The 15000-nt window shown below is 39.5% G+C and overlaps 1 protein-coding gene across 5 annotated transcripts in view; it reads right to left on the reverse strand.

The window, feature by feature from the left end:
• Window positions 1–15000, reverse strand: part of NEK7 (NIMA related kinase 7) — a 146030-nt gene that overhangs the window by 84071 nt on the left and 46959 nt on the right. For all 5 annotated transcript variants that reach the window (XM_024732228.1, XM_024732229.1, XM_024732226.1 and 2 more), the window contains exon 2: window positions 8207–8291. In XM_024732228.1, coding sequence (XP_024587996.1) covers window positions 8207–8263 — 57 coding nt within the window. In that variant the 5' untranslated portion in view covers window positions 8264–8291. The remainder of the gene's footprint in view (window positions 1–8206; window positions 8292–15000) is intronic.

Here is a 15000-nt window from a genome sequence, read left to right on the forward strand (position 1 = left end):
GACCGGGGCACGAACCCGTGTCCCCTGCATCGGCAGGCGGACTCTCAACCACTGCGCCACCAGGGAAGCCCAGCTTTAAATATTTTGATATCACTTCTCATTTGACAGATTTCTTATTCTTCTATATTGCCACAGTCTTTTCCTAAAATAACTCTCAAGTAACTAAAATCTATACAACATAATTAGATTGACCAATATTTAGCTTTCACTTAGAGACTAATTCATTCATCCAACAAATATTTATTGAGTACCCATGACCTACTACTCATTGATATAAAGCATGATCTACAGAAGTGAACACTGCACTGCTGGTATGGCATATTCTGATTTGTTAGAAGCACACTAGTGTAAGAAACTACCCAGTAATCATTATTTTTCTGAGAATAATCTTTTTGTTGTCTTCCAAATTACATGTTTCCTCTAGGATAACACTTTCCTTAGGGCCTCTACCATGTAGTTCATCTGCATTATAAGGAGCCTTTATGCTATTAGGTTCCATTAGGGACTAAATCTCCTTGAACGGCTCCTGAGACCATTACCTCAGCATCTGAGATTTGGAGCCGAAAGAGAGCATGGTATAAGCAAGACACGACTGAATCTGTGTCCAAAATAGGGAAAGACACAAAATGCAGCTGGAGAAGAAAAAGGCGACCAGATGACGCAAGACCCTCTACGACACACAAGGAAATGCAGAATCCACCCTAAAAGCCATAGAAACCGGAGCTTTTAGGAAGTGATACGATAAAAAGTACACTTTGGAAAGATGACTTTTGCTACAATGTAAAGAATGAACTAGAAATGGTAAAATGAGAGGTAAAGAGATCAGTTCAGAAGCTTCTGCGATAATCCAGGCAAAAGGTGGCAGTAATCTAAATAAACTACAGTAGTTACAGTCAGGATGTAGAGAATTAGCAGATTCAAGAGCTAGTTAGGGAGTAAAATCAAGACAAGAGGAAAACTGCCTAATATAAAGTATGCGATTCGCTTGTTTGTAGTTTGGACGACTAGATGGACGGTGCTAATAGTCACAGGCAAAAGGACAATCCTGGGCAGGAAATAATAAATTCCATCTTGAAGAGTAGGAGCTTGAGGTACCTATAAAAATATCAAGAGTCACGGTGATTGAGAAGATCAGACTGGCCAGGAAATCGATGGAGAGCTTTTTCTAAAAGCTCACTCTAAAGAGTGAGACAGACCCGGTGCCAATCCCAGCCCCGCCACTTACCAGCTACGTGACCAAGGATGAGTTAGTTCATTGGTCTGAGCCTCAGTCTCTTCACTTGTGAAGTGTGACAGATAACGCCTCCCACAGCTTGCATTAGGAATAAATGAAACACACATTCACAATGCTTCGCACAGGGTGGGCGCGCCGTAAGAACTCAATCAGAAGCAGGTACTGGTAGCAGCAGCAGGGCTACTGCCCTGGACAAAAGCCAGGAGCCAGGGGCCAAGTGTCCAAGTAGTGCGAGGGGTCATGAGGAGGTCAGGAGACAACAGCGACAGGGGAGGTGAACGCCCTTTCTTAGGGTGGCAGAGCCTTGACGCAGCAGGTTTCAGCCCTCCCTACCCCAAGAACAAGGAGGAATCGTGGTCTGGAAGAGGCTCTGTGGACAGACAGGCTGCCATCCGACCCCCGATCCCCACGGCGTGGGGTTATTAGAGAACCAGCAGCCTCCACTGAGAGGGTGACGGGAAACAGTGTCCTTGGGGGAAAGAGGTCTGTTCCAGCTAAACCAAGGAGGTGAAAAAAAGTCCATAAGAAATGGAGGATGTGTTTTTTAATAAACCATTTAATATACATTTACTTTTGTATATAGACTGTTACCCAAGAAAAACAAAAATGGTAAATTAAGCGTTCAGACATCTTAGGCCACACCTGACTTCTGGGCTCACAAAGATGTGGAAACCTGTCCTGGAGAAAATTTCTTTCTTTTTCTCTGAGCTCTTCTTCCCTGCTTCGGCGCAGGCTGGTCTCTCACACCTCGGTCTAACAAAGCGTTGCCAAGAATGGCTTCCTATCGTATTTTTGATGTAGGTACCAAGGCACAGGCCACTGCTTGAACTTGTGCCAGGAAGAGAAATTCCAAAGACATTTATGTATCTTAATATTCATTTAAAAGGTGGTGCTTGAAAAGATGGAGAACGGGTTGATCTGACACCCAGTTTGTCTTCAACAAGCATTTACTGAATGCCTACTACGTGCCCTAGGTACCACTCTGGGGTCTCGGGATGAAGCCTATACTCTAGAGAAAGCAGACAGACAATGAAAAAGTGAAAAGGCAATCAATTCTACGCAGAAAAATATGGCAGCAAAGGCTTACTGGTGGGTGTGAAGGTTCAATTTTCATTAAATGATCAAAGAAGGTGATAGTTAACTATACCCTGGAAGATGATGAGTGAGTAAGCCTGTGAGAAACTACTAGAAGGTTTTAAACAGACACAATTTGACTGAAATTTTGTATTTTACATTTAAAGTTTATATAATTTTGTATTGAGAGCAGGCTGAAGGGAGGCAAGGATGGAGGCTGGGAAGCTACTGAAATAAGTTTTGTGCAAAAGTAAAATTACTTGGACCACAGTAGTAGCAGCAGAGGAGGCAAGAAGTATCCCAATTCTAACTGTGCGTTAAAGATGGAGCTGTGGGGTCTGGGAACAGGTGAGACACAACACGAGAGAGCTGGAAGAAGCCAGGGACGTCTCCAGGAGCTTCAGCCTGGGCAAGGGAAGGATGGACCTGCCACCAACTGTGACAGAGAGGCCTGTAGACAGAAGGGTTGGGGGGGACCATTCAGAGTTCAGCTTCACATGTGCTCGCTTTGAGACATACAAATTTGAGGTCAAGCAGGCAACTGGATACATGAGTCTGGAATTCAGGACAGAGGTCCAGGTTGAGATAGAAATGTGAGAGTCACCAGCATATGGCTCATACTTAGAATCACGAAATTGGAAGAGATCTCCAAGCAGAGATATAGATAGAAAGAGGTCTCAAGCCTTGAAGCCCTCTATTGTTAAGAGGTCCAGGAGGTGAGGAGAAATCAGCAAAGGATGGACCAGTAAGACGAGAAAAACAAGGTTCTTGGAAGCTGAGCAATGAACAGGTTTCAAAGAAGAGAGTACGATCGACTACTGAATGCAGCTGATGAGCCAAGGAGGACGAGGCCGGGGACGGAGCACCTGCACATAGCTGGGACCTTGACAAGGCAGTCTAGCCGGGAGAGTGGGGAGAAGGCTTAACTGGAGCACATTTCAGAGAGCGAAGGGGGAAACGGGAGACAAACCTACAAATAAAGCTAAGAATTAGCAATAAAAGGCAGCAGAGAAATAGGTTAGTTAACAGCTGGAGAAAAGAAGGACTTTAAAAGCTGGTTTTTGGTTTGGACTTGTTTTGGTTTTGAGATAGGCTGTGACAGGGGACCCTCCACCTGAGTGCTTGCACTTGCACCTGGGCAACAGGATATAAAGAAACCATTATGGACTAAAAATAACTGCACGCATGTGCAGTCGGGCAGTTATGAACAATAAGATACACACAGGCCCCAAACCAACGGCCCCTTCTGAGGTGCCAGGAGCAAAAGCAGGGTCCTGCACGAAATCCCTGCACACAGCACCACCCAGAGAGGCGAGCAGACCACCTAAACCAGGCCTCCTGCCAGACCTACCCCGCCCTCAGCCCGTTTGATGAACCAGCTCAAGCCACCTCGGGGAGCAAGCAAGGGCACCTACTGCTCGTTTCCACCCCCCAGCCCCACCCCGCTGCGGCACGAGTCTCAATAAAGCCTTGCCTGGATCTCTCATCTGGCCTCCTACCAATTTCTATTGATTAAAGAGTCCAAGGACCCGAGCAGGTCACGGTTTGTTGTTGAGACGGAAGAGAGAACCAGGCGATGGTGTGCTAGTGAAGGGCCCGCAGAGAGGGGCCAATAGGAGCAGGGGGTGGGTGGGATCCAGTGGTCAGGGGGGTGCTGGCCTTGGGCACAGTGTGGCTGGTTCATCTGGTGACAGAAAAGGCCAGTCATGTGACTACATGTCTGGGAGAAGTCGGTGGAAGTTCTCTTCTGACTGTTACGGTGTTTTCAAGTGAAACAGGAAGCAAGGGCATCAGCTAAGTGTGAGGACAGGGGAGATAGTGCTGGGGGTTTGGGGAGAGCAGAGATACGAGACGTCGTGAACTGAAACCACGGCACGAGCCTGCTTTCCTCAGAACAGCTGCTGTTCATTCTCCTGCACCTAAAGTCATTCACTGAAGGCAACTGTCAAAGGGAGTCACCACACCGAAATTTCTATAAACAATTCAAAGAACAGAAGCTGTACTCAATGCTACTTACAACAAACACCTTGGCAAAATCAATTTATCAAAAGAAGTAAACTACATGATGACCCTTATTTCATAAAGTGATTCTGTAAGATGAGCTAAAGACAGGGGAAGGTGATATAATCATCATGTCCAAAACTCATCCCACTCAACACAGTCCACTGGGGGCAACGTCGCTCTGGCCCACAAAGCGCCCAGATCACTACCCCAAACATGCTACAAGGTTAGCTTCATCTCATCCCTACACCTCGCTTCACAGGGATGCAAAAGCACAGGGGGACTGCAAATAATTTGGGCCACCAGGAAGCTTAAAGGAATGGTTGATCTACCTTACTGCTTGGGTTGGAAGACTCCCAGACAAGGTTCTCATACCTTCCAAGCAATAAAAACGAGGAACGTCTATTTTCCTACCTGTAGATCTGGGAAGCTTTCCCTCTTTCACAGGTAGCCAAAGCGTTACACTAGATATCTTCAAATTTACAAATAATAATTATAACCTAAGTCCTGGTGATTATCATAATTAAAATTAATCCTCCCTTCTAATCACTCCCATAAATTCTTAAAATTGTGCTCTGATTATAACTGTTTTACATTTATCTTTATGATAAAAAGTGAATGTACCATAGTGCTCTTCACTCAATGATCAGAAATCAAAATACTCAAAAAATATTAGTTGCAAACTTCCATTGTTCTTTTTATTATTTTTTTAATCTTTTTTTTTTTTTTTTGCAGTACGCGGGCCTCTCACTGTCATGGCCTCTCCCGTTGCGGAGCACAGGCTCCGGACGCGCAGGCACAGCAGCCATGGCTCACGGGTCCAGCTGCTCCACGGCACGTGGGATCTTCCCGGACCGGGGCCCAAACCCGTGTCCCCTGCATCGGCAGGCGGACTCTCAACCACTGCACCACCAGGTAAGCCCCCATTGTTTAAAATTAGTCTCATACTAAAATAGTTTAGTATTTTCCTATTTCTCTGTCACCATCTTTTATATAGTCTGAATTTTCTTTTTTAAATTAAGCTAAATCCATTGTTCCACCAACAAGAGTCCAAGAGCATACAAATCTAGTCAAAACATCCTTTCAGTACTTTCTGGCTTTAGTAGAGGAATCAAAGGAAAAAGGGAAGGAAAAGGAAGCTGATAGAAAAAAAATTTCCCTAAGTTCAAGAAAATGACAATACACACAAAAAAATTAATAGAGATACATAAATCTCACATCCTAAAGCTTATAAAAAAGGAACCCCACACAGTACTAAAGAAAAAGGAGCTCTCACAGTAATATGTGAGACCACATATTACACATTACGGGGTTAGAGTATTCATCTCAGAACAAGAAAAACAAAGATATGCCAAGAATATACATCACTTGTCATTATACAGGGGATTGGTATTTGACACTTAGAAAGCTGACTTCGTTCTCGGTTTATGCCCAGACACGTATTAGCATCACAAAAGTAGGAGTCACTCAGCTAACCATATGTTGCCATATCACCCCGTTATTCAGGCCAATGGTGTGGAACAAAACAAAAGAAGGTTGTCAGCCCCTAGCAGAGCCTGTCCTTTGCCAGCCTTTAAAAATCATGCTACTGAGAGCAGTAACACTTTTCAAAGACTTAATAAGCAATAACGCCTGTAAACTCTTGTCAGGTAATCTCACACCATCAGTCTGGACACAGAGACAGGAAAAACCCTCCCTCTTTCCCCCACCCCTGGGAGCAGCAGCAGGAGGCAGAGATGAAGGGAACTGTGTGAAAAGAGATGCAGAACCACAGACGTGGTTCTGAAATGTATGCTGCATGGTCCCAGGAAACCATGACTTTCCTGGCTGGTGAGTCAGTAGAAGGCAAAAATGAAAGTGCTCATTTGTTTTCCTTTGAAATTTAGGACTGTTCAAAACAGAATTTCAAAATCATGACATGAACTACCTAATTTTAGAAGTGCTTCTTTTACTGTCTTCACTAGAAACAATATAATACGGACCCACAGTATCTATGTATGTGTGTAAAACTAGCACTAAGATACGTCTGTATCTAATAGATAGAAACTGCTTACTATAATCTTGATAATTTATGACCATATACAAAATATAGATGGTAGATCTAAAAAATAAAAAACAATCATCTTGAAATTAAAATATTGGCCTTACTCTAAGCGCTAAAGCGTCTCTTTTCTGAATACGGTACAGAAGATTCAGACGGGTGTAACAAAGAAAACAATGTAAAATTCAATTGGGTAAAGGGCTAATTTAAACATGTTCATTTGAAGGAGTCCCTGGTTGGTTTCAATCACACATTCTTATTGAGACCCTGCTTCATGTGGGGAGCTGCAGTATCACAGGGCATCCAAAGAAAGTAAAACACAGTATAAATCCTCAAGGAGAGTTTAACCCAACAGCAAAGATAAGGAAAATGCCTATGTAAAATGACACAAAGGCCTCAGAAATACCAGAAGAGACATACAAAGGATGCACCATCACGTTTCCAAGGAAAAAATATTACATTCACAAAATCAGAAAAAGCTTCATAGGTGAGATGGCATTTTAGATGGTCCTTAAAGGGTGGGCAGGATTTCAAAAATTGGAGAGGAATATGAGGGTACAAGATGAATAAAGTCACAGAGGCAGAAAAGATAGTTTATTCTGTAGGCAGTATTTCCTGCACTGTGCCTCACAGACATGGATTCTGAGAGAGGTCAATAAATGTGCTTAAACAAAAAGGATCCCGTGGTCAAATAAGTCTGGAAAACACTATACCCCAAAACCCCCTCCAGGAAGTTCACAGTGTACCCTAACAATACAGGGAAGGCTCTGAGGAAGTACTGTCATGAAGCAGCTGTGTAAATCCAAGTCTCCCAAACTTATCTGACTACAGAACTCATTTGAAAGAACATCTATAACAGACCAATTACAAGTACTGAAATTGAATCTGTGATTTAAAAACTCCCAACAAACGAAGTCCAGGACCAGATGGCTTCACAGGCGAGTTCTACCAAATATTTAGAGATGAAACTATTCCAAAAAAACTGCAGAGGAAGGAACACTCCCAGACTCATTCTATGAGGCCACCATCACTCTGATACCAACACCAGTCAAAGATACCACGAAAGTACATCTACCAATTCTTCATTTCCAGAAATACGATCAAGCAAAACTTGGACAAGGCTAGCTCAGTAAATTTGGGACACTGCAGAAGGTCTCCAACACCAAACTGAAAAAACACGGTATTTATTAATAACAACAACAGAAACGAACTGCTGCCTCTGTGCAGGGATGAATGCTATTTTAGACACGTCATCATACATCGAGCTTTAGGGCAAGCATCCATAGAGAACACAGCATGCTAGGCAATTAACTTCTATAGTGTGTGGACATGTTTTGCTGAAACATTCCTTTAACTTCATTTCATGCTATAAAAAAACGAGCAACTACGTAACAGGGGAAACACACTGCTACTCAGAGAAAATAAGAAAAGTGACAGTAACAGAAGGCAGTCGTGGGCACTGCAGGACCAGCCAGAGCAGAGACAGGCACTAGACACACAGGCGCCGCCTTGCCTTTTCTCTTCCTCTCTGAGCCAAACATTAGCTCCCAAAGCCTGTAGGTCATTCAATTCAAGTTAAAAGCTAAAGCTGACCCCCCCCCTCTTTTTTCATATTTGTACATGAGAACTAAATATTCTAAAACAGTATTTTATAATAAAAACAATCCTGATTGAAGCTTGGAAATTCATACTAGCATTTTTGGCTACTTTATTTCCTAAAGGGACTGTACATGTACTACTTCCTTCCTCACTGCATTATGTCTACACACACACACACACACACACACACACTCTCTCTCTCTCTCTCTCTCACACACACACACACTCTTACGGCTGCATTTATTAGAACAAATTACCTGCGGTTGGAACTGAGGAACAGGTGGTCCTTGCATCCCTTGTGATTGCTCATCCATCGTCTGAAGCAACAGGAACTTCAGAACTCTGCAAAAAATGTAAAGTTGAAATTTAAATAATGCAATCATTACCAATACATACTTGAGATGAACCTAATGCTTCAAAAATGTCCATTAAGACACTCTATACTCTTATCTGCCATTCGCTAAATCCAAGCTCTGCTTAGCTAACACAAATATTCACTATCTCAGCTAATTCTTATCAAAAGTAGCATGTTATGCTTAGAAAATCCCGTTTTGTGAGATGAAATTCTCTCTTCTCCATTACATCTTATAGATCAAAGAGGCTTCCCCTCTCCCTCCCTGACGTGAGAAGATAATAACCACGGTAAGCTTCCCAGAATTGTGGCTAACATTTTACATTCCTAAAATGCACTTCATCTTCATATTCTAAAAAAGTTAGCACTTTGGTTCTTCGTGTCCAACTATAATGCTTACTGTGATTTTTAGGTTTAAACTTAAAAGGCCTGTCCTCATATGAGGGTGTTTACTCTTTTATACATATTTTTTTGTAATTACAAAACATCCACCCATTAATTCAGTAAACACAGGCTGAAGACCAAGCATACGCCAAGTCCTGCACAAGGCTCAAGAACTGAACTATAAACAGCTGACACCCCTGTCTAGGAGCCACTTCTGCACTGATTCTACACAACACCAAGTATCTCTAGGTTCTTCGTAAGTGTAATTTTATAACTAAAATCTTGTGGGTTAAAAAACTAGGGTCCATTTAAATAGGATCAACAGACAGAAATTAAAACACATTCTCACTTCATTATACCCTTTAAAAAGCAATAAAAATATTCTAGACATGGGTTATTTGTATTGCAAATATTTTTTACCATCTTATAGAAAACCTTCCCAATGGCACCTTTTAATTAACTTATGAACAGAAATTCATAAATTTAATATGTTCTAATTGATCAATCTTTTCCTTTATGGTTAATGCTTCTGTGTACAAAATGCTTAATAATTTAAGAATTATTTCCCTACTCTAAATTCTCATACATTATCTTTCAATGTAAGCTTTATTGCTTTGGCTTTCATATCTAAATTTGCAATTGATCTGGAATTAAAGCTTTGTACAATATATGGTGAAGTCAATATTTAGTTTGTTTTTCCATATGGCTATCCAACTGATTTCAAATCATATACTGCAAAGACTGTCCTTTACCCCACACCCCATTACAGTGCTACTATATCATTTTCATCATGTATCAAATGATTGCACACATATATATAACATAGCAGTGTATGGTGTAGGTTTATTATAAAGTCTTGTTACATGCTTAATCACATATATGATTTTAATATAAATTTTAGAACCAGCCTGTTTGTTTCTATTTAAAAAAATAAAGTCTATTGAGATTTTGATTACAAGTACATGAACTCTATAGATCAATTTGGAGAAAACTGACATTTAATAATATTGGGTCTTCAGACCCATGAATACAGGATATCTCATTTATTTTAGGTTTAATTTCTTTCAGTAATGGTTTTCAGTTTCAATACTGGTCTTTCACATGTTTTTTCAGGTTATTTCCTAAGTATATTATATTTTTTGATACTATTGTTAATGGTAGGTGTTTTTTATTTCAATGTTCTGATAGCATACAGAACTACAACGATTTCTGTATATTGACCTTTTATCTTGCAAACTTGTTAAACTCTCTTATTGGTTCAAGTAGATTTTTTGTAGTTTCTTGTCTTATTGCAATGGCTAGAACCTCCAGTACAATGAATAGAAGCAGAGACATCATTTTCTTATTCCTATCTGAGGAGGAAAGCATTCAGCCATTTACCATTAAGTATAATGTAAGATGTACATTTTTCATAAATGCCCTTAATTTATCAGGTTGAGCTAGTGCCCTTCTATCCTTACTTTGCTGAAAGATTTTATAAAGAATAGATGTTAGATTTCTGTCAAATTCTTCCTCTGTGTCTGAGCTGATTATACATGTTTTAAATTGTTGAAATGTTGAATTTTGGTGGTTCATTTATTTTAAATTTTGAACATTCATTTTGGTGAACGCTAGGCCAGTATTCATTTCTGGGATGGACCCCATTTAGTCATGATATATAATCCTACTTATGTATTTTTTGGATTCAATTTTATATAGTGTTGGATTTGAGGAGTGAGGAGGGGGAAGGAGAAAGAGAATCCCAGTAACGAATTAGAATACATTTTAGTGTGAAATCTGAATCATTAAACAATCAACAGACAATGCTTTAAGGCTACACATTAAGGCAACATTGGTTATTTAAAATGTGTATAAGCAACAAGGACACTTTTGCAAAAGGCAGTATAAATTAAACAGTTTCTCCAGCTTAGGAAAGGAAAAGCTATTACAAACCAACTACACATCCAAAATGGTATCTTACAACTTAACTGCTATTATTCTAATGCAGGACAGATTATTGCTCAAAACTGCACATTTCAGAACACCAAGAAATTTTCATTTTTTTGTTACATTTTAAGCAAGACAACATCTGAATAAAGACTTAAATTAAAAAAATAAAGAAATTTAAATCATTAAAATCAAAATTTCACATCTAGTGTCCCACAGATAGTTTCCCAAGACACTTCATAAAAAACAGGTTTCCTGGTCAAAGACCTCTGTGAAATACTACTCGCTATATGAACCTCTCTTAGAAAATCATAGTAAATATTAGCTAAATATTACTAAAGGACCCAAGCAGGCCTGCAGTTAAAAAAAACAACTTCATTTATATTTAACTTATTTAAGCACAAAATGCTTTCTTTGTGTAACATATTTTAACATCCCACAGCTTGACCAATCCTAAGAAGAGAAGACACTATGAGAAATGTTGTGCTAGATTATAACAAAGTGGGTTTCATCACACCTCCTGATGTGTGACAATGTCTAAGCAAATAAAATTATGAAGAAAAGAAGCCAAAGTAAAACAACAACAAAAAAAGAACATAAAAATCAAAGGAAACTTAGAAGTGATTTAATCTAACAATCTGCATAACAGGGAAATCACTTCTACAGTATCCCAGACAGAGGTCAAAGAGCCTCTGCTTAGAAATAAAACTCTGTATGAAATACTCATATTGCACATAAGCTTAGTAATACAACGAATAATAACGCAACAAAATTTTCTTTGCATAATATCTAACACGGTTCCATGTGCCACTGGATTCTTAATGCTTTTACGGAATAAGAATATATCAATGTTTGTATACTGATTTAATATCATATTTCCAAAGGCCAAATATATTTATATATTATCTCTTTCCACTAATCTCCTCACAAATGAAATAAAAACACATTTAATGTATAAATATGTTAAACATGCATTCAGTCTTCTAGATTATAATTTCCATGATACAGGGATCTATCTGTGTCATCCACGGCTGTACCCCCAGTTCTTAGGTCAATGCTTGGCACAAAATGAGTGCTGAGCAAATATTTATTTAATGAATGAATAAATGTATCTCTGTCATAAAAACATCAAATAATAATTGCTAGAGTTTAATAAGTCTAAAATCAATGGTGAGTAAAATTATGATCAAATTCAACAAATCTGTCAACCAATCTTCAATAAAAAAAGGCTGCCCAAAGAAGGTGCTGCCTGAATCGGGTTTTCAATAAGGAAGAGAAGTTCACAAGGTTTAGACGAGGCAATGAAGAGAGGAAACCTGGGAAAAGGAAAGGACACATCAAAATACCCGAACGCAGAGCACAACATCTTATAAGTAAAATTAAAGTTGGCAGGTGGTGAGAGATAGCTGGGGGGAGTTAATATCAGAAGGTTAGGCTAACGACACAGACAGCTGTCCGCTCATGAGAAAGCTTTTATGATATTTACTTTATCCAGCTGGTATCAGAGAGCTAATGCTGGGTTTCAAGAAGCTAAGAAAGGGAAGTTCATTTTTTGAAATACAATCTTTCTTGCTGTGTGACAGAGTAGAGGGGCTCACAACCACAAGCAAGACCAGTCAAGAAGCTACTGCAAGAGTCCAGACAAGAGATGATAAGGGCCCTCACCAAGGTCTCTTACTTCACCTCAACCAGCTTTCAACACAACTATCTCACTTTCTGGAAACGTTCTGTGTCCCATATTCTCCTGGATTTTCTCCCGCATTATAGCTACTTTTTCTAAGTTCCTTTTGCTATCCAACATTTATGTTGGAGTGCTCTATGACTTGAATCTTTATTTTTTTTAAACCTACATTCTCTCAAGTCAAGCCATCCAGTCCCATGGCTTTGATTACTAACCATGTATGATTGCTCTGAAATTTCTCTCTACTACACACATCTGTTCTGAGCTCTGAGCCACAAACACCAATATCCAAATGACCACCTGATATCTTCACAATTCCTGAATAGAAGATTCCATCTCCCATTCTTCAAAAAAAAAAAAAAAAAAAAGGCAAGCTTCTCTAATCTTCTTTATCTCTTTACATGTATCACCATCTACTCAGTAGATCAAGCCCAAACTTCTTAAACTTTTGGGTCTCGGGACCTCTTTATCTGAGAACCCCAAAGACCTTTTGTTCATGTGGATCATGGCTATCAATATTTTCCACATTAGAAATTAAAACTGAGAAATGTTTAAAATACATACTAATTCATTTACAAATAAAAGCAATCACTACATGCTTATAAATAACATATTTTTATGAAAAACAGTTAACTTTTCAAAAATTATAAGAGAAACATTGTTTTACATTTTGTAAATTTCTTTAATGTCTGTCTTCTACATTCAGTTTGTTGAGATATGTTGTTTTGGCTAAAGTATATTTTTAAAAATCTGGTCTTACACAGATGTATAGTTGGAAAATAGAGTGTTTTAATACCCACTGTGGATATCCCTGTGGATACTCTTTTTTTTCCTATACTTTATTTTTTTTTTTTAACATCTTTATTGGGGTATAATTGCTTTACAATGGTGTAATACTCTTCTTTAGTACTAACACCAAACTTGACAAGTGGCAGATTCATAAAGGTTAACTGCAATGTGGACTGTCAAAACTTACCAATGAACTTTTGTACTCTGTAATGTGAAAATCTAATGGCCTCTCTTGCCCTCTAAATAGATCTTTTACTCATGCATGATTTTGTAACATCATGCACTGGTCATCTGGAAATTTTTAGTTCCCTTAGTTACTCAGATCCTCTATAAATGTTGACCATTTCATTATACAATATTCAAAAACACGTTCATTAATATCACCACTAATCTCATCAGAAGTCTTTAAATACCAGGAAGATGCCAAGGACAGAGTGATGAATATAATTTTTCCAAAATTCCAACATTCACTTTAAAAGTTCGAATTTTATCATTAGTAACAAACAATGTCACTTGATTTCCCTTAAATGACAGGCACTTAATTTTCAAGAAAATGTCTACAAAACACCTAGGTTTGAATGTCAGTTGCTGTTTCAAGAGAAAACGGTGTCCCATGAAAACAGTAGCTGTCAGGCTGCTCCTCCAACACCTGAAGAGAGGCTTTTCTCAAGACAACTTTGATTTGCTGCCACGGTGCTTAAAGTCTGCTTCCCATTTCATTGCACATATTAAGGGACTTGTACTCAAAGGTTGAAATGTGATAAAAATAATACTCTTTAACTGCTTCATCAAGTACACTTTAAAATGAAGCTCATACTTTTTAGTACTATTCCATATGGGTAGAGAAGACAGAGACTAGTAGTTTGGTATTGCTGCACTGATTCAAGATAAGGCATCAGTGCTTTTACAAATAATGTCTTAATATTACAAAAATCATTTGCTCTTGCAGACCACATGAATGAACCTCAAGGACCCCACCCAACCCCAACCCTCACCATCCCCAGAAGTCGAAAGACCACACTTTCAGAAGCTCTGGTCCAGTCAAAAACCTAGAATTCATCTGTGATTCTTCCCTCCCCCTCACCTCCCTGCTCCCCATTCCAACATACCAGAAAGTGCCATTTGTTCTATTTCCAAAATAAATCTCAAATCTGTCCATGCTTCTCTACTGGCACTAATACAACCCTATAAGGTGTCATTATATCTCCGCCAGAGATTACTCTCATAGCCTAGGAAGTGGTCTCTCGTCTTCCACCATTCTCTTCACAGTGGTATTTCCGATCTTACAGGAAAACCCGAACGAACTTTTTGGCCACCCCAATATTTTAAAAACACAAGTTACTTCATGAACTCCCATTACTCTTGGACTAAAATCCCAACTCCTTGCCAAATACAGGAGGGCCCTGTAAAGCATCTCTTGCCTCCCTCTCCCACATCAGGTCATCCTAGTCTCCCACTAATGACCTGCCATCAACATGAAAACCCCTCTGCTCTGGAAACCCTTTAAGTCTTTCCTGGCTTCAGGGCCTTTGTACGCTGTCCCTACCTTAACAATCCTCTCCAAAGTAGGACCCAGCCCTCCCTGTTTACCTTTCATATCATCACCCTTTCATTCCTGTGGAGCAATTATAGCAATTTATAATTATCTTGTTCATTTTTAAACTTGTTTATTGTTTATCTCCTCTGCTATAAGGCAGGTAACATAAAGGCAGGACCTTATCATTTTGTTCCCTGCTGTACTCCCCCAGCAAGAACCTGGCACGTAACGGGCACCCAATAAACATCTGCTGAATGAATGGAAAATCAGGAACAGAGGACAGATTTTACAGTGGCTTATGTTTAGACGTGTAAGACTTCTGACTGATTAGAAAGTTAAAGATAACTCCAAAAGTCATCATTAGCTTGGAGGACACAGGGCA

The sequence above is a fragment of the Neophocaena asiaeorientalis genome, unplaced genomic scaffold (genome assembly GCF_003031525.2).
Source record: "Neophocaena asiaeorientalis asiaeorientalis breed wild unplaced genomic scaffold, Neophocaena_asiaeorientalis_V1.1 scaffold896, whole genome shotgun sequence".
In the NCBI taxonomy this organism is placed as follows: Eukaryota; Metazoa; Chordata; class Mammalia; order Artiodactyla; family Phocoenidae; genus Neophocaena; species Neophocaena asiaeorientalis.